Source organism: Centropristis striata, chromosome 18, assembly GCF_030273125.1.
Source record: "Centropristis striata isolate RG_2023a ecotype Rhode Island chromosome 18, C.striata_1.0, whole genome shotgun sequence".
NCBI lineage: Eukaryota > Metazoa > Chordata > Actinopteri > Perciformes > Serranidae > Centropristis > Centropristis striata.
This window is the reverse complement of record NC_081534.1, coordinates 30,966,669-30,986,838: the sequence shown is the minus strand read 5'-3', so window position 1 is coordinate 30,986,838 and position 20,170 is coordinate 30,966,669. Positions and strand designations below refer to the sequence as shown.

The 20,170-nt window shown below is 36.1% G+C and overlaps 1 protein-coding gene across 1 annotated transcript; it reads left to right on the top strand.

Annotated features, from left to right (window-relative positions):
• Positions 1–898: 898 nt before the first annotated feature.
• Positions 899–7,750, top strand: atf3 (activating transcription factor 3). Its single transcript, XM_059357217.1, has 4 exons — positions 899–1,511; positions 3,609–3,867; positions 4,473–4,580; positions 5,469–7,750. Exons 1-4 carry the CDS (start codon positions 1,381–1,383, stop codon positions 5,784–5,786), a joined length of 816 nt encoding a protein of 271 aa, XP_059213200.1. The 5' UTR covers positions 899–1,380; the 3' UTR covers positions 5,787–7,750.
• The last annotated feature ends 12,420 nt before the right edge of the window (positions 7,751–20,170 follow it).

The following is a 20,170-nucleotide window of genomic DNA, read 5'->3' as shown; positions in this document are numbered from 1 at the left end:
AGGAGGGAGAGAGTCATGACGAAATGATGAGATAGTGTGAGAGAAAGTTGGAGAAAGAAGGAGAGAAAGGAAGAGAGGAGGAATGAAGGAGTAGAAGGATGGAGAGATAGAGATGGATGTGATGGGAGGAGAGAAAAAAGGAGGAGAGAAAGAGAGAGAGTGGGTGGATGGAGAGGAAAAGGGGGATTTTTTTTTTTTTGCCACTATAGTTTCTACCACACCCTCACACATTCTTTATAGCTCTTCAGTGTGTTTATGTGGGAAACAAACAAATAAACATAAATGAAGTGGCAAAATAAGATCAAGGCACAATAACGGAAATAAGAAGTGGAGATGAGAAGTGGAGAAAAATGAGGAAGAGAAAAGACGAAAGAGAGGGAAAAGGAGAGGAGGCAAGGGAGCATAGGGGGAACTAAAAGAAAGGAAAGAAGAAGGAAAAGGAGATGAGGGAGTAAAGAGGAGGAGAAGAAAAGAAAGAGGAAGATAAGAAGAAAGGATGGATGGAAAGGAAAGGAAGAGGATAAAAGGAAAGAAACAAAAGACAAAAAGAAGAGGAGGAGTGAGGAAGAGGAAAAGACTGGGAGGAGATGGAGGAAGAGGAGGAGGAGGAAAGGAGAGAGGAAGAAAGAAGTAAAAGAAGGGATGAGTGGAAATGAGGGGTGGTAAAGAAAACGAGGAGATGAGGAGAAGAACGGGATAAAGTTGGGAAAGGAGGAGGAATAATGAGAAAGAAGAGGAAAAGGGGGGTGGAGAGGAGGAAAGTAAGAAAGAGAGAAAGAGAGAAAGAGGAGATGAAAGGAAATAGAAAAAAAGGTGGAAGGGAGGAAAGCATGAAAAGAAGGAGTGGAGGATAAGAGAACGGGAGAAAGAGAGGGAAAAGGAGAGGAGACAAGGGAGCATAGGGGAACTAAAAGAAAGGAAAGAAGAAGAAAAGGGAGATGAGGGAGTAAAGAGGAGGAGAAGAAAAGAAAGAGGAAGATAAGAAGAAGGATGGATGGAAAGGAAAGGACGATGATAAAAGGAAAGAAAGAAAAGAGAGTGGTAAGACAATAAGGGAGGGATCTGAAAAGAAGAAGAGGATTGAGGAAGAGGAAAAGAGATGGAGGAGGGGAGGAGGAGGAGGGGGAGGAGAGGAGGAGGAGGAGGAGGGGAGGAGGGGAAGAGTAGAGGAGGAGGAGGAGGAGTAGAGGAGGAGGGGAAGCCTGCCCCGTTATGGCAGAGCTCGGAGTTGCTCGATTGCATCATCGCAGCTAAGCTTTCTATAAATAGGATGACGTCACCCCGCGGCTCTCCCTCCGCCGTCGCCCCTCCCCCCTCCCCTCCAGCATTCCATGTTGCGTCACCAGGCCCCGCCCCCTCTGTGGGCTTTATAAAGCGGTGATGCAACGCTCCGGCCCACAAGCGCAACTTAACGCAGCAGCAGGAAGAGAAACAGAAAGACAGAAGCGACCAGAGTATAAAAGCTGCTTTTTCTCCGCTTTCAGCTCAACAGCCACTCAAAGTTTGAACAGGTAGGACGGACTTTTTGTTTCCGGGGGCGGCGGGTGGAGGTCTGTGTGGGAGCAGCGGGGTTTTGTTTTGTTTTCCAGCCGGAGAGGAGCGCTCGAGTCCCGGGTAGTTGAGCGGAGACGCGCCGCTGCTGTCCCGGGACACTTTACTCTAACTTATAAACTTGTTTTAACTTGTTTATCAATTAAAATAATAACAACCTAAAGGCATTTTGGCACAAATTAAAGCAGATTAGTGATTATAAAGCTGTTGTTTTTTAAATGTATAACACTTTTGAGAGACTTTGCTGTTTTGATTTTGATCTGCTCGGCTTCTCTTGTGCATTATAATAACTTAAAAATAATATAAATCTGGAAAATTTAACACGGGTTTTCTCCGGTTTTCTTAAATATTTTGATTTATACATTTTATAAATTAAAGTGAAGTTTATTTTGCTGTTTTGTTTCAACTTTGGAGCTTCTGGCGAAGATTTCGCGGTTAAGTTGAATGAAAAAGAACTTTAAATTCAAATGTATTGCATTTATTATCGGGCATTTTTTTAAAAATGATAGCTTACACACATATATATAACAAAACACAAGAAATATGAGTGGACATAAGGTGGCAAAATTAATTATAAAGTAAAAACAAGTTACGATTGTTTATTCTCGGGCATTTTTAAATGATAGCTTACACACATATATAACAAAATACGATAAAAATTGTAAATAAAATGACAAAATGAATTATAAAGTAAAAACAAATGAAGGAATGACGTAAATCAGTTGCGATTATTTTGTATTAATAGGAAAATCTAAACAATAACTCACCATAAATAAGTATAGTAACTATAAAGTGACTTACTATGAGACGTTATGTAATTATTATAAGGAGAATAACTAAATTCCCTGTGCGTGCATGGATCTGTTTGTTTTGGTTTGGCAGAGCTGATATTCAGATTATTATCATCGTATTAAGCTGTCAATCATAACTGAGTCACTCCTCTGTTTAGATAACAAACATTCATACCTATTAATGATTATCTTTAATTATGCATGGCGTTTTTCCAAAAGGCAAATAATTGTAGAAGTCGAGGTGACATTTGCCTTTGTGGCTTTAAATTATTGTTTTAGATAACGTGCAATATTGACATTTAAACACTTCCTACAACATTTATTTCATGTGATATTAACTGTGAAATATTTGAGCTCTTAATCATTATTACTCAGCAAAGTAAATGCCAGTTTATCAGTAACTTACCTGTTGTTTTTAATAAGTTTATAGTGACTCTAACATGATTTAAGATACTTTAAATCTCCTAAAATATTCCTTTTTTATTTTTTTAATTTATTTACTAATTTAAACAAAACACAACATAACACAACATAAATCACCAATTGATAAACACAGTAAAAAAGAAAAGAAAAGAAAAAGAAGAAGAACAACAAAATCACAAAACCAACCTAAATAAATAAATAAATAAAACAACAATAATAAATAAGAACTTTAACACTTTAATAATCTCCTAAAATGTTACTGAAGTAACTTGTTGTGTGTTTGTGCTGCTTAATATTGTTAAACTGAACATGCTAAATTATAAAAATATATTTAAATTGTCACTATAATATCATATATACACTTAATATTTAATATTGAGGCATTTATATTACTGAAGTAACTTTTTGTGTGTTTGTGCTGCTTAATATTGTAAAACTGAACATGCTGAATTATAAAAATATATTAAAATTGTCACTATAACATCATATATACACTTAATATTTAATATTGAGGCATTTTTAATGGAGTTTTTTGAATCCCTGGACATTTTTTGGACCTAAAATATTACTGAAGTAACTTGTTGTGTATGTGTGCTGCTTAATATTGTTAAACTGAACATGCTGAATTATAAAAATATATTCAAATTGTCACTATAATATCATATATACACTTAATATTTAATATTGAGGCATTTTAATGGATTTTTTTTACCTTTTTTGGACCTTTTTTGCATGTTTTTCTTCCCCTATATGGTAAATGTATGTTTTATCTACCTTGAGTAAACAGACCAGCCCTGGTGACTTTGACCTGTGTGATAATAATCAGTGTTGTTGTGTTTCCAGAATGATGCTGCAGCACTCGGGTCCCTCGCTGGCTGACATCAGCTGCTCCGCCCTGGTGCCCTGCCTGTCCCCGCCGGGCACGCTCACCCTGGACGACTTCACCAACTTCACGCCCATCGTGAAAGACGAGCTGCGTCTCGCCATCCAGACCAAGCGCCTGTCCAACGGGCTGAGCGTGGACATGAGCTCTGACGGGGCCAGCTCCAGCTCGGACCGAGCCTCGGAGCACCACGCCTCCGGATCTGGACTCAAGAGAGAGGTGAGGAGGGAACTTTAACATGTAGAAATATGAGCTTTTATTTTGACACTGACATAAAAGTTTTCCAATGTGCATGTAAGCTTTAACCCTTTATAGGGCACTCCTGGGAATTGAAAATATCAACCCTGAAGTGTTATTGGAGGATATTACAAGACTTTTTGCAAAATGTTTCATTTTTATATTGCAAATCGAGGTCAATTGAGTCGTTATTATTATTATATTTATTATATATTATAGTCTCTTTCCCACAGCAACTCTAAATAGACAATAACACATCATTTGCATCCATCACCACTTTATCTTTTACCTTTAAACTATTTATTATCTTTTTAGACTACTTATTACATATGCGTAATGTCTTTTTTAAAGCACCTTATACATGAGAAGCACACGTAAATTTAGTTGTATACTTTTTTAATAGAATGACAATAAAGGAAAGCTTGAGTCTTGTGTGATTAACTGATTGGTCAGTGATGTAGAAATCCATGTAGTTCTATAAGGAGACCTGTTATAGATGTCCGCTCAAGTTACCAAATATGGTTCTTCTTCTTCTTCTTCCGATAAAGGGTTAATAGTGACAGTTTGTCTTCCTCTCTGTTTCTCAGCTTACACCACAGGAGCACGACAGGAGGAAGAGGAGGAGGGAGAGGAACAAGATCGCTGCTGCTAAGTGTCGCAACAAGAAAAAGGAGAAGACCGAGACTCTGCAGCAGGTAACTTTCAACATTTATACATTCTACAAAGTAATATTGTGCTTTTTGGATTAGATTTTCATAGAAACTTCTGGCTTTGAATCACATTTTCACACAAAATAATGATTTTAAATGCGAGGCACAAGGAAAAAATATTTTAAAAGTATAAAGTGTGATTTCAAAAAACATTCATAGTACTAAATTCCATTCATAAGTTTTTAGAGTTCAAACTGTGAAGACTCAAAAAACTTTGTATTTGCAATGTTACATATTTAAACCATTCAAGCTTTATGTTTTTCGTCAAGACTCTGGTCTTGAATTTTCAACATAGAGCAATTCTGCATAACATAATTATGCTTTTTGAATTACATTTTCTGAGAAACTTCTGGCTTTGATTCACATTTTCACACTACAAAAATAATTAAAGTTAGAGTTAGAGTTTAAAATCTGAAAACAAACTGAGTTTGTTCTGATAATGTAGGTAAATTAAATAGTTCTTTAATAATTCAAGCATCGTGTTTTTGTGCTGAGACTCGGGTCTTAAAAATGTTTAAATGGGAAAAGAGCAAACACATTTCTTAGCCAACAATAGATAAATTCTACATAAGCTAAGGTCTTCTTTTTCCACCCTGACCACTTGCTTTTGGTTCAATATGCAAGTGCAAATATGCCTCTTCTGTCCCTGTTTCTCCTCTCCAGGAGTCAGAGAAACAGTTTTTTTATCAAGACTCTTTTTAATGTGATAACAAACTAAATTTCTTCGCCTTTTATCGAATCTATCTGTTGTTGGTCAAGTTTATCTTTTCCCACCAACATTATAAGATCCTCCAAAGTACAAAGACGCTTGCCTCAAATTAACTTCAAAGTACAGCCTTAATAACTCATTTTCCCCCTGTTTCTTGCCTGCAGGAGTCTGAGAAACTGGAGACGGTGAACGCCGACCTGAAGGCTCAGATCGAGGAGCTGAAGCAGCAGAAACAGCAGCTGGTCTACATGCTCAACCTGCACCGACCCACCTGCATCGTCCGAGCCCAGAACGGCCAGACGCCCGAGGACGAGAGGAACCTCTTCATCCAACACATCAAGGAGAGCACCTTACAACTCCACAACCTCACCTCCTCCTCCTCCACCACCTCCTCCTTGTCCTCGTCCACCTCCGTCTCCACGCTCTCGCCCCTGGACGGACTCCTGTCCCTCGACCACGTCCAGTGTCACGGCCACCTATGAGCGGACGTTTTTTTTGGTCGTAGCACAGACTGTAGCCTCCCGACCTGAGAATGACAGTGACGTGTTAATAAACGCCATGCAGACGACTCCTCGGGCTCAAAGCTGTCCACAACGCTGCTAGAGAGAAGGTCGCAGGCACGAGGTGACCTCAGCTGCTGATTGGACAGGAAGTGACTCACACACCTTGACGAACATCATGTTTTTCTGTTTGTTTTAAACACATTACAACCAGTCAGGGACAAGGACACATGCCAAAGCACTAAAAAACATGTTTTATTTACTGCTATTTTGGATAGATGACAGATGAACGTCTGATTTTTTTGTACCAAAGTTTTCAAGGTGATCAAGGCACATAATTTAACTGTTCACCTGCGGAGAAAGTAGACGGACCGTGTGAGTGTGTTTGAGCTGCGAGTCACTGACTTTTAAGAAAAAGTTGTTGTGCATAGTGTATGAAACATAGTATATTTATTACGTAGCTACTGTATGACATGTCTTTGCCGTATCCACCCTGTCTGCTCGTCCTTTATACGACGTGAACTACTAAATTTGCTGCTACTACTAACCACTCAGGACCTATGCTGGCTTTTTTTTTAATGGCCTCATTTAAGAGCTAACCTCTGAAAAAACGTCAGGTTGTTTGCTATCAGGGTAGCAGTAGCAGTTACAAAAGGGAAATGTACTTTGCAGACAGGGTTTGTTATTCTGCACTTACTGAAAAAAGCATTGTAAAAAAAATTGCAATATACTCCTATATGCAGACGATACCTTACTTAACAATTTGAAATTGCAAGCAAAAATTGTCCAAATAATGATAATACTGTATATAATTTCACAAGTACACTTTATTTATCACTGCGTTCCCTCTTAACAGAACAAGTGTTGCTTCTTTTTTTTCTTTTCTTTTTTTTTGGACGTCCTGTGTGACGACGAAGCTACACAAGTGTTGTTTTCTACCTAAAAAAACGTGTATTGACTGCGCATTAACTCTGTGCTACTATATGTAAACACCTCCTGTGGTCTTGACAAACAAAAAAGATTGTTATTTTCTAAAAAAAAAATGTATTTTTATCAATAGATTTTTTGGTTTTTGGAAGTTGTGTTCACTAGATATCGTTAGCTAGGTATCGGAAGTGTCGCGTCAGCTTTCGGCCGGTCCTTTAACACGCCTGACTCTGAAGTTATGCAGCAGGATGACGATGTGTTGTTATATTATACCGTCTGTTATGAACTTTATCAGTATCAAGGCTTCAGCTCACTGCCAAATACTTCCTCCTTCCACTCCCCGTTCCTCTCTGTGGCCTCAGAGTGGGATCATCCCTCTGGAGACTGAGTGTGGTTGCACAAACAGAAGCTGAGGGAGCGTAATGAACGAGAGTTAAGAGGTCATTTTCTACTCTATTACTAAACAAAGCATCAATCTAAAGAGCCAAACATAAAGTAAAACCTTCTCTTTCCTCCCTCAATCGTTGCAACTCAGTCAGTATTTGCATAATTGCCAGAAAAGTTACAAAACTTAAGCTTTTCCCCTGTTTGGGAAACCATCAGTTCATAACAGAGGAGTAATAATTAATGTATGAGCAGCACACGGAGAGGACTGAAGTTTTATATTTAGTGTTTGCATGGTAGAAGAAGGTTTAATAATGTTTATCAGGGTGAACTTGAGAGTCACACGGTTAAAGAGACGCAGGCGTCTGCGTGTGTTCCCAGTGTGGATGTTTTTGTTGTTGTTGTGTTTGTTTTTGTGGTTGTTTATCGTCCCCCGTGGCTAGATAGCTAAATAAGCACTGAGTTCGATGCGTATGTATTCTATTGTGCCTACTTCTACTGGAGCATCGCAGCCGAGAGGAATAAAGGCTGTCAGGTACAACCGCACTGCTACCGATGTGTACTTCCATCTCTGTGATCTGTCCACTTTTGTTTTTGATACTTTGTTAATTAAACATGTGTATTGCAAATGTAAACACGTATGGTGTCATTCTTGGAAATGGTATCTTAGAAATAAATTATTATATATTATTTACAGTGTACATGAACTGTGTTAAAACTGATGATGGGAGCAGAAACATCAATCAGCAATTTGTTATGCAAGCAATATTAAGAAAAATAATTTAAAAAAAGACAAGAAAAAGAAGTTGATAATTAAAGACCAATGCACACAAGAAAATATATGAGATTAAAAAATAGAATATATATTTTTTTTAAATAATTACAGTGAATAAAATTGATTTAAAAGCTATCATAAATAAATTAGTAAATAATAAATATAAGTATATAAATAATAAGTGTTTCACAGATGACTGAAGACATAGTAACAAATCATAAGAAAGACAAAAAAAATTAGACAAATGCATGCAAAAAATATATTAGATTAAAAAAAATAATAAATATATATATTTTTAAATAAAATTATAGAGAAATAATGTCGAATTAGAGTTTAAAGTACCTTATTGTGTAGACTATATAAATGGAGTTACCAGTTTATATGTGCACTTGTACAATAAAATTCAAACCAACATATCTTCCACACACTTGTAATTAAAAAGGTTTCGGTCTCTGACACTATCAGAGGTGAACTTGATTAAAGTTGATGGTCATTTCTAAGGATAATGTTTCTAATAGTGAAGCAACTTAGATAAAGAAAACAACAACAGGCTTTAATTAATTCATTATAGCCTCTGTTTCACCTCAGAGAACTACATGTTCACAGATTTCGTCACTAAGTTGCACCAGCACCAACTCTGTTCCTAAAGTTCCCAAATAGAAAAAATATGTGAAGAAAAAACAACAGCATATGTTTTTGTTTTTTAAAAAGAGATCATATTTTATAAAGGAAGCTGTTGTAAGAGGAAATAGACCTAATTTGGTCAGTTATTCCTTCAGGCAGAAAACTTGGAACCAGAAAACATGAGTTCACCTACAAACGAGCTGTACGTGAGCTGAGAGAGAGAGAGAGAGAGAGAGAGAGAGAGAGAGAGAGAGAGGAGAGAGAGAGAGAGAGAGAGAGAGAAAGAGAGAGAGAGAAAGAGAGAGAGAGAGAGAGAGGGAGAGAGAGAGACTAGACTGGACATGTCAGAGAGAGAGAGATGATCTAATGCTTGTTATCAGAGAAGATAAGCTGTGAAATGAAAACCAAATGACAACAAACCCCCCTGAGCCAGACTACTGCTCTCTCTGCATGAACACAAATATTGGCCCACTTTTCAATTTGTATGTTTTCTTTAAAATGTCACCAAAGATACACAATTTATCACAGAAAGAAACTGTAAAAACAGGCATTATCGTCAGAATTTTAACTTTCAGACAGTCCTTGAATGGATCATGGTTTACGGAAGGTTCAGTTAGAAAAAGTGACTAAAATTAAGCATAAAATGTTGATATTTGTGTCAGAATCTCTTTATTCTCCATGTGTCATTTAAAATGAAGTGTTTGCAGAGAGGACAGAAGAGACTGTTTACACAGAGCAGAGAGGAGAGGACAGGACAGGACAGGAGAAGGTGTTTGCACAGAGCAGAGAGGAGAGAACAGGAAAGACTGTTTACACAGAGCTGAGAGGAGAGGACAGGAGAGGCTGTTTACACAGAGCCGAGAGGAGAGGACAGGAGAGGCTGGAAACATGACAACACTTCAATATGTACAATATGTGGAGACACAATTAGTTTTTTCCAATATTCATGACACTTGAAAAAGTTTTAATATATAAATTCCATTTTATTGAAATTATAAGAAATACAGTAATATATCAGAGAAATTCAACTTCCATTTTTCCTTTTTTTATGATTTCTGTCATTCTAACTGTGTTATTCTGCACAAAGACATGTTTGAGTTGTTCCCACTTCTAGCCATGATTGTGCTGATTCCATAGAGCTGCAGGACTTTTCTATACATTTTTTATATTGCAGTGAAATACAAGGACACAGTGAGTAAAATACATATAAAGAATTGCAAAACAAATGCCCTGAAACTCCTCACCAACATGCTCCATGTGCTGATTCACCATAATGTTAGCACAATCACACTGAACTTGTTAAAAGACACTTTAATGGATTTCTTTCTGGTTTGCCGCTAAATACCCAATTACACAACTAACAGCTTATTGGCCTGAAGCCTTAAGCCCCGCCCTCCTGCCTCACCACCATTAAACAAACACTCTAATGATCCAGGTTGGAAAGTTGACAGCTCAGCCAGTTTCACTCCACCCGTCTGGAACGCAAAGGTGGTGAAAACAAAAAACCCTCGTTTAGTAGCTGTTATTATCAGTCTCTGTAGCAGGGGTCTCTAGCTTGCGGCCCGTGGGCCAATTGTGGCCCTCGTGACGATATTTTGTGGCCCCCACCTTGATATGAAAGTTTAATGTGAGTTTTATATGAATGGCACTTTACTGTGTTGTGTGTGGAAGGTCCCTTTAATTACTCATTTATTATTATTTTTGGTAATTTTGTTTCTTTTTTAAATAATTTTGTGTCTCTTTTAATAATTTTGTGTATTTTTTGATCATTTTGTTTAATTTTTGGTTCATTTTGTGTTGTTTTTGGTAATTTTGTGTCTTTTTAAAATAATTTTGAGTATTTTTAAAGTTTTTTTTCTGTCATTTTGTGACATTTTTTAATTTTGTGTCTTTTTTTGGTCATTTTGTGTATTTTTTTAAAAGATTTTTTCTATAATTTTCTGACTTTTTCCCCCGTAAATGTATGTCTTTTTTTGGTCATTTTGTGTCTTTTTTAAGGTTTTTTTTCTGTCATTTTGTGTCTTTTTTAAGGTTTTTTTTCTGTCATTTTGTGACTTTTTTTTTAGCAAATTAGTCTTTTTTTGGTCATTTTGACACTGCCTCCAGCGGCCCCCAGGTAATTTGAGTTTGAGACCCCTGCTCTTTAGTAAATCTGTCCTATTCTGTCTCTTTTCAGCACTAAAACTCCTCATTTTATGTCATTAAAACATAAAAGAAAGCTCAGAAAGTTGATATCGGAGCTGCTCTGTGAGGACGTGGGCGTGTTATTAGCTGGAGGGAAATGTTTCAACCTGCTTTAATATTGTTTGATTCACAACTGGAATGTTAATTTCAACTTGCCGGGAGCAGCGCCGCCCTGTCCTCTCCTCTCCTCTGGTTTCATCCTGTTCTCTTACACACCGCCCCTAAAAAAATGTTGCAAAAGACGACATTTATAGCAGGGAAATTCATATCATATTACATAATATATATTTCCAAGTGGATGTGGTTTTGGCTGAAACTAAGTGTTACGAAAACAAGATTACTCACTTCAAACCAGATGAGAAAAGGAAGCAGCAGTGGTGTTTTCTTCCATTTTAACAACTTTATCTGTGTTTAACTGGTCAAAATGAAGAGTTATTTTGCATGAAACATTATCAAAATACATAAACCGACACTAGTGTGACTGGTTTTTGCATGCAGAATAAAAACAAATATTTAAAAAAAGGTATCGTAAGAAGATTTGGCAGTAGACTCTCAAGGGTTTTATTTAACGGAAGTAACCTGAAAGGCATTTTCCTCTTGATTTCTAGTGAAACGGGATGAATTAAAATGGGCTCGGCTGACTCTTTCCTATGAAAAAAGGCAGTACATAATAATCTGTTTAGTTATGGCAGACTTCACAGGTGAGCCACGGTTCAGCGTCTCTTCTGCAGAGTTAATTTAAATGTTTGTCGGCAGCAGCAGAAAAACTTTCAGTGAACACGTTCAAACAGGAACTTTGGTTTTTCATCAGGAGAAATTCTGCAGAAACAGACAACTCATCACGTCTTTATTTGCTCCGTTAACCAGCTGCGTGTCACCTTGTTGCTCACACCTCAAAAGGAGATTCTTAGAATTTAAGACAAGTCAAATCCACTCAGTGGTCACTTTATTAGGCACGTCTGCAGCTAATTCAACTCGTCTGAACTCGGGTTAGTTGGAACACAGAAATGAAACAGATTGAGATCATCCTTTGTGATATAACAGAGACAAAAAAGGCAAAATATTTAACATTTTAAACCCACCTGCCCATAAAATTTTTTATTTTTTGGTTTGTTTTTTACTGATTTAACTCAATTTTTGGGTAACACTTTACATTAATCTAAATACCATCTAAATGATGTTTATAGATGGTTTATAAACCAATTAATAACCATTTACAAAGTGCTATACATATTTAATCTTTAAATGTTTTTAACCAATTTCTTAAAGGTATGTGAATCATTTCAAAAATCATTAACATACTAAATATGGTGTTAAAAATGTAATAATGAGTGAAACTAAAACTATTAATAAACTATTAATTGTGATTTTATTGTTTGTTAATGGTAAAGTAACCATAAACTTACCTTAATTTACCATCTATTAGCCGTTTATAAATGATTAAGTTGGTTAAATATTAATAAATTATGTGTTTACCATTCTAAATGGCCTATATGCGGTTTATAAATGATGATTAAACATTAATAAAGAGATGTTTACCATTTATAAATGATGGTTATTGTAAAGTGTTACCATTTTTTGTTTTAATCACATGCTGAACAAAGACAGCTGCAGAAACTAGAAGATGTTACCTTTTAATCCTTGTGTTGTCTTAACTTTCTGTATGCACCACGTGTCCTAATGGTAAAAAATGACCCACTTTCACTAAATCCTTTAAATAAAGCAGCTTGATTCAATTTTAAAACACAAATCTATATTTTGCATGGAGAAAGATCCTCTCATTCATCACAAACTTTGTGAATATCGAGTTTTTCACTCTTTAAAAGTGCAGAAAAACTGGATTTAATCTGTGGAATACACTCGTTTTTTATTACAGCACACCTGATTGGTTGACTATTTTACAAAAGTAGGGAATTATTTTTTGTTACTGAGAGGTTATGCATAGGTTTAAACATACATGCATGCATGGATTTTATGTTTTTGTGGTCAACAATTACCCCTAAAACCAGATTATTACCCTGTTGGTGCATAGCTTTCATGGAAATATGAACAAAGGCAAAAGTAATTGAATTCAAGTTGAAAACAGATCATTAAGGAGGTTTCCTCTGCTGTTAAACATAGTGGCGGGTCATTTTTTGACCCCTAAGAGAACACAAGGGTTAAATGAACGAATCACAGTTCTTCTGTTATAAGCTTTGACTCAAACATTTTATTGGTTGAATCCTAACCCTTTCTCACCTTAAATTTCATGCATTACGGTTTTTCGTTTTACGGTCACATTGTCCTTGAGACTTAGCATTTATGTGCATTTATTTTACTTTTTAAACTGACTTTTATAACTCCTAACCATACACTTTTTTGCCCTAAACTCAGAGAAGAAGTTTTGTATTATAATCATAATGAAACTGCAGCTTTTTAGCTAAATGTAATGTTATATTGGTCTAATCCTAACCCTTCCTCTACCTAAGGAGGTAGGTTTTAAGAGGTTAAACTTCAAAATAATAAACTTTTGTTCTTGTAAATATAAACTCTGAATGCTGAATTTGACACATTCAATTTGTGCCCCAACCTCTTTGGAGTCTGTGTTATGTGTGTTATGAATAGTGACAATGTTGCCAGTGACAGAGTTTTAATATAAACTGGGCTGGAATATATTTAAAATAAGATTTTGGATAACTACTTAGGAGAAAAATCTAATACTTCAGTCTATAAATTGTGGGTACAAGACATTATTTTTATGGCTAGGTATTGCATAGGTGTCAACATACGTTTTTAGCAAGCGTGCATGGTTTCTAAGGTTTTTGTGATCAAAAATGACCCCTAGGACAAGATTAGTACCCTGTTGGTTTACAGCTTCCATAGAAGAATGAACAAAGGCAATGTGAGTTTCAAGTTGAAAACAGCTAATTAAGGAGGTTTCCTCTGCTGTTAAACATAGTGACAGGTCATTTTGACCCCTAAGACAACACAAGGGTTAAAGCATTTATAATATGTTTTAAAAAGCAACTATTTAATAGAGCACAACTGCAGGAGTCACACGTTGAAAGCAGCGCTCAGATTTCGACAGATATCATACAAATGCAGGTATTTTTTGTGCAAACTCCTTTATGAGAATATGTTGTCTGCATATTATTCACATGTTTGTTTGTCTTTTCATGAGATAAGCTCTTTGTGGAGAAGTACAGTTGGTTCTTACTTGAAGTGGAAGCAGAAGTGGGAAGTTTCAACACGCTGTGACACACTTCAGTTTGCTCTCGGGTCAGGTCAGGGTCGCTGCGCTGAGGTCACTGTGAGGAGTTATCTACAGCAGTAGTTCTCAACCTTTTTGAGTCGCGACCCCCAAACTAACATCATGTTGTCTCACTGAACAGAATCTCACAGTTCAGATCAGACAAACTCAGTTGATACGATGAATTTTGGACAAATAATGAAGCAGACAACAACGAAAACATCTCTCTGTCTGTGCATTTATATATATTTTTTTATATGTTATTGTTACTTTTAATCTGAGTCCTTTGCTATCAGTTTAAAGGTCCATTATGACCTCCTGAGTGTGTAACAGTCAGCTTCAAGCCAGAGACTCCTTGGAAAGTAACAACTTGATACAAAAAAGAATCAAATTGACCACAAAATGACAAAAAATGACTAAAAACAGACACAAAATGACCAAAAAAGGAAACAAAATGACCCAAAAAGACACAAAATGACCAAAAAATTACATAAAAATAAGCAAAAAAGGACTCAAACTGACCACAAACTGACAAAAAATTACACAAATTGACCAAAAAAGGAAACAAAATGACCAAAAAAGACACAAATTGACCAGAAAAGACACAAAATGACAAAAAAAAAACCCAAAATGACCAAAAAGACTAAACAAATGAACACATGAACACAGACACAAAGAAGGACAAAAAATGACACAAAATTACTAAAAACAGGCACACAATGACAAAAAAAGACACAAAATGACCAAAAAAGACACAAGAAACAAAAAATACACAAAATGACCAAAAAAGACACAACTTATAAACATACTGTCTTAATTTAGGTTGCAAAGGATAATTAAATTATCACATTCCTTTTTATTTAAAGACAACATCCAAACTGTCCAGAATGTGAATTTTTTATGTGCACATAAACCAACTGATGTTTCTGTCTGGTTTCCTCTTTGCTTCACTGACTCTGTAGTGAAACCTGAAATCCTGAAGCTCTGTGGGCTGCGGTCCCACCCAACGGTCGCTTCGTCCCTACATGGATATTGGCCAATATATGGGGCCCCAAAGTCCACACACACACACACACACACACACACAAACACACACACACACATAGAGGGGAAGATGCTTTGTCATTGAGGCAGAAACTGATGCAACTGAGTCACAAGTGGAGGCAAGGTGCCTGATGCAACGCTGCTGTCATAATCTCTGACCAGAAACATCCTGCAAGCTGCAGGTCAAAGGTCACAGCTGCACACACAAGCACGTAGGTTTAGAGGTGTTATAATGAGCGTATCATCCCCAAAGTTGCCAAGTGAATAAAATACTGTAAAGTCATTGCATGTAAAAGGGGAATGACAGAAGAGTTAACTGACACATTTACAGCGTCTGTTTGAGGAAGTTGCACAGACATCAATAGAGAGAACTGAATCAATTGCACACAAGTGGACCGTAAACGTGACGTATTTTCACCTGAAATAACATTAACTTACAAGTTACAGACTGTCATGTGACGATAGCAACATGCATCACTTTATCTTATCACTTTACTTTTGAAAGGGACAAGGAAGTGGTGTAAAATATGCAAAAACAAGCACAGGGAAGCAAGCCTGGTACAGGTTTACACAGAGTTTGTTGCTTCATAAAGGGACTCTGAAGGGGAAAACCAATCATTTTAATTAACACAATCACACTTTTGCGTCATGTGTTTAACCCTTTGATGCACAATAAGGGTCTAAAATGAACTGCATTCATTCCCATGTTATTTAATGCTTGCTGTGTGTTTCTGTGCTTTAATATCAACTTATTTTATGATTGAATATTCCAAGTATTCTTTAAATATCTTGTTTTTGATAACAACAGATCATTATTTCCATTTTGCCTCTCATACTTTATGAAGAAATAAGTTTTTGTATTATTACTTAGCTAACTACTTGGCTAAGTAGCTTGCTAAGCTAACTACTTAGCCAAGAAGTTAGCTAAGTAGTTAGCTCAGCAAGCCACTTAGCCAAGAAGTTAGTTAAGTAGTTAGCTTAGCAAGCTACTTAGCCAAGAAGTTAGTTAAGTAGTTAGCTTAGCAAGCTACTTAGTCAAGAAGTTAGCTAAGTAGTTAGTTTAGCAAGCTACTTAGCCAAGAAGTTAGCTAAGTAGTAAGCTTAGCAAGCTACTTCGCCAAGAAGTTAGTTAAGTAGTTAGCTTAGCAAGCTACTTAGCCAAGAAGTTAGTTAAGTAGTTAGCTTAGCAAGCTACTTAGCCAAGAAGTTAGCTACGTAGTTAGTTTAGCAAGCTACTTAGCCAAGAAGTTAGCTAAGTAGTTAGTTTAGCAAGCTACTTAACCATGAAGTTAGTTAAGTAGTTAGCTTAGCAAGCTACTTAACCAAGAAGTTAGCTAAGTAGTTAGTTTAGCAAGCTACTTAACCAAGAAGTTAGCTAAGTAGTTAGTTTAGCAAGCTACTTAGCCAAGAAGTTAGCTAAGTAGTTAGTTTAGCAAGCTACTTAACCAAGAAGTTAGTTAAGTAGTTAGCTTAGCAAGCTACGTAACCAAGAAGTTAGTTAAGTAGTTAGCTTAGCAAGCTACTTAACCAAGAAGTTCGGTAAGTAGTTAGTTTAGCAAGCTACTTAACCAAGAAGTTAGCTACGTAGTTAGTTTAGCAAGCTACTTAGCCAAGAAGTTAGCTACGTAGTTAGTTTAGCAAGCTACTTAGCTAAGAAGTTAGCTAAGTAGTTAGTTTAGCAAGCTACTTAACCATGAAGTTAGTTAAGTAGTTAGCTTAGCAAGCTACTTAACCAAGAAGTTAGCTAAGTAGTTAGTTTAGCAAGCTACTTAACCAAGAAGTTAGCTAAGTAGTTAGTTTAGCAAGCTACTTAGCCAAGAAGTTAGCTAAGTAGTTAGTTTAGCAAGCTACTTAACCAAGAAGTTAGTTAAGTAGTTAGCTTAGCAAGCTACGTAACCAAGAAGTTAGTTAAGTAGTTAGCTTAGCAAGCTACTTAACCAAGAAGTTAGCTAAGTAGTTAGTTTAGCAAGCTACTTAACCAAGAAGTTAGCTAAGTAGTTAGTTTAGCAAGCTACTTAACCAAGAAGTTCGGTAAGTAGTTAGCTTAGCAAGCTACTTAGCTAAAAAAAATGGATATGGGTCATTTTTCACCCATGTTGTGCATCAGAAGAGTAGTGGCACTAAAAGGGATTTTATTAAAACAAATAATAAAGGAAAACATAAAATCAGGATGTATGATGATCAAAAACAAACTAATCGAGGAAAACCTGGAATACTGAATGATGAAAATAATTTATTGCAAAGATATGGAACATAAAATCTCCTTAGACCCATGTTGTGCATCAAAGGGTTAAGAGGGAAATGTTTCATTTGTGTGCAACAGGTTGGAAAAGCAAAAGTGTTTCCAGTCGGAGCTCAGAGATCCTGCAGTGTTGGTGAAGCTGACTCAGACGAATAAGGAAGTGATGTGGTCAGAAATCAGTGAATGTGGGCAAAATCCACCATGTGACGCAACACTGCCTGGCAACTCCTGTTTTCTTTGTTGGCAACGCTGGGATGAACACTGCTGCTGTTAGGCAACTTTTAGATTCTGCTTGACATCAGCCCAAAGACTACACTCTAATACAGGGATGGGCAACTGGAGGCCCGGGGGCCCCATACGGCCCACACCAACACTTGAAGTGGCCCTCAGTACAACTACATGCATTTGAGCATGAAATCTTAAAAGTGCAGTGTAAAAATGCACAAAATGACTTCTTGCAATTAATGTTGGTCTGCTGTTCTTGCACTGAAAAAAAAAGAAATCACAGTCAGTGGTTATTTTTTATTTGCTTCAAACCTTTTGTATTCCTATTTATACTGTTCTACATGCATTAGAGCATGAAATATGTTAAGTTACTGCACTGTAAACATATTTAAAATTGCAGTTTCATCATATCTGGTTAAGTGCACGGTCCTATATGTGGCCCTGTGGTAGTATTGATGAAAAATTGTGGCCCCCTCCAGCATTTAAGTTGCCCATCCCTGCTCTGTGCAATGACAATAAAGGCTTCTGATTGTGAAAAGTTGCCGGTGAAGAATGTAAACAGGGAAATAAACAAAGCAAAATGGAACCGAGCGCAAACCGAGTACGTTTGATTCTACCGGCTGTAATCTGACTAAACCCATTTGGAGAAAACGATCAGAACGAGCTCCTGTTGAGGCTCCAGGTCGTCAACAATGTGTTGATCCATTATTTATATAGAAAGAAAAGGAAATGGATTACAAAGCATGAAAAATTGCTCTTAGGACGAATCAGACCAACCAGGACTTTTAACCCAAAAGTGACACCAAAAGCAAACAATGTTATTTGAATTTGATGTCCCTTAAATTCGATGCATCCAATGCACTTTATTTATAAAGCACAATTTTAGCAAACACAAGGTTTCCAAAGTGCTGCACAAACAATCAATAAATAACACAACACAAAGAGATGTAGAAAACAACACAACAGTAAAATGCAATAAGACAAAATAAATTAAAAATAGGATAAAAATAAAATATAAAATTTACTGCCCGCACAAAATAAGATATGCATTAATACAAATAAAAACAAAAAATCAAGAAATCATAAAATCATAAAATCATAAAATCAACACATCACATTTTAACGTTACCAATGTAACTCTGTCACTTTCAGTGGCCTTGTGACTTAACTTCCAGCATTTATGTGCATTTATCTTACTTTTTAAACTTTATCTTTATCTTTTATAATAGCCTGCTGCCCCCGCGACCCGGCCCCGGATAAGCGGAGGAAAATGGATGGATGCCTAACCATAAACTTTTAGTGAAGTAGTTTTGTAGCATGATCATAAAGAAACTGCAGCTTTTTAACTAAACGTAACCACTTTGTTTTCCGCAAACGGCCACTGAATCATCTGAGAACAACCTACTGAACCTACTAGTAGGTGGATCAGCTGTTACTCACCCACACTTATGGGAATGTAAACCGCTGATAACGCCCATTCAATTGTGTAATAATAAAGTTTAAAACGGGTGAAATAAATCCAGGTCCCTTTGTTCCTATCTACGATGTCTGACAATAAACGTACATACGGGCTGTAACAAGTCACTTCCACATTCTCAGAACAGTCTGTATCATATATCTAGTTTATGTTCACTGGTATGAAGGCAGCAGGAAGATCATGACATGTTTGCACAACAAGTGAAATATTTCCATTAACTGTGTGGGCAGGCTGCACCCATGACCTTTTCAAGGAACTGAGCTGAAACAGTGACCATGCAGGATTTCACAATAAGATAGAGTAATGGTGAGGTTCTGGAAACACAGGCGCCAAGCAGCAGGAAGAGGAAGAAGAGGAGACCTAAATCCATCTCACTTCTCAGTTTTTATATTAGATATTAAAAAAGTCTGAGTCAGAAGTTTTCCACAGACGGGAAGGTAATGAAGTAACTGTCAAGAAACATTTTTTTGAGCTTTTGAATGGTAATTATCATCCCCCTTTTGCATCTCCAGCTCCTCATTAATGGACGTGCAACTGCAGTTTTAATCACGTGTTCGACATCTGAGAAGATCTACAAAATCTGTTGGTACCAACATGTGTGTCTCCAGAGTTAGGCTACATTTTAGCGAGACAAAAACTGGTTTTGGTTTTTTAAAAACTCCGGGGGAAAAACTTATGTAAAATAGTCTTTTTTTTTTAAATATTTAAATTTGGACTGGGAATAGCTCATATTTTAATACTCTGACCCTATCTGTTTTTCTGAAAATAAATAGATGTAGAAAATTAGACCAATAAAAAAAAAAAGAATATTAATTATCGGTAGTTAATCTTATTTTTTTTATTTTTTATATTTACTATATTGTGTATATATATATATAAAACACACATAATAATAATAATAATAATAATAATAATAATAATAATAATAATAACAATAAGAAGAAGAAGAAGAAGAAAAAGAAGAAGAAGAAGAAGAAGAAGAAGAAGAAGAAGAAGAAAAATGATAAATCAATAAAATTAAAGTAAAATAAGATTAGCTATGTTTGAGATAATTTCATCAAATTTGAACTGGGAATAGCTCATATTTTAATACTCTGACCCTATCTGTTTTTCTGAAAATAGATAGATGTACAAAATTAGACAAATAAAAAAAATACATTATTTTATTTTATTTTATTTTTAGTTTTATTGTATTGTATATATATATATATATAAAACACACATAATAACAATAAGAATAAGAATAATAAATCAA

Excerpts from the sequence above, each read along its gene's own strand:
- atf3 (XM_059357217.1), top strand. The coding sequence starts at position 1,381 with ATGCAACGCTCCGGCCCACAAGCGCAACTTAACGCAGCAGCAGGAAGA. Across the intron at positions 1,512-3,608 it reads GCCACTCAAAGTTTGAACAG|AATGATGCTGCAGCACTCGG; the intron begins GTAGGACGGACT and ends TTGTGTTTCCAG. Across the intron at positions 3,868-4,472 it reads GATCTGGACTCAAGAGAGAG|CTTACACCACAGGAGCACGA; the intron begins GTGAGGAGGGAA and ends TCTGTTTCTCAG.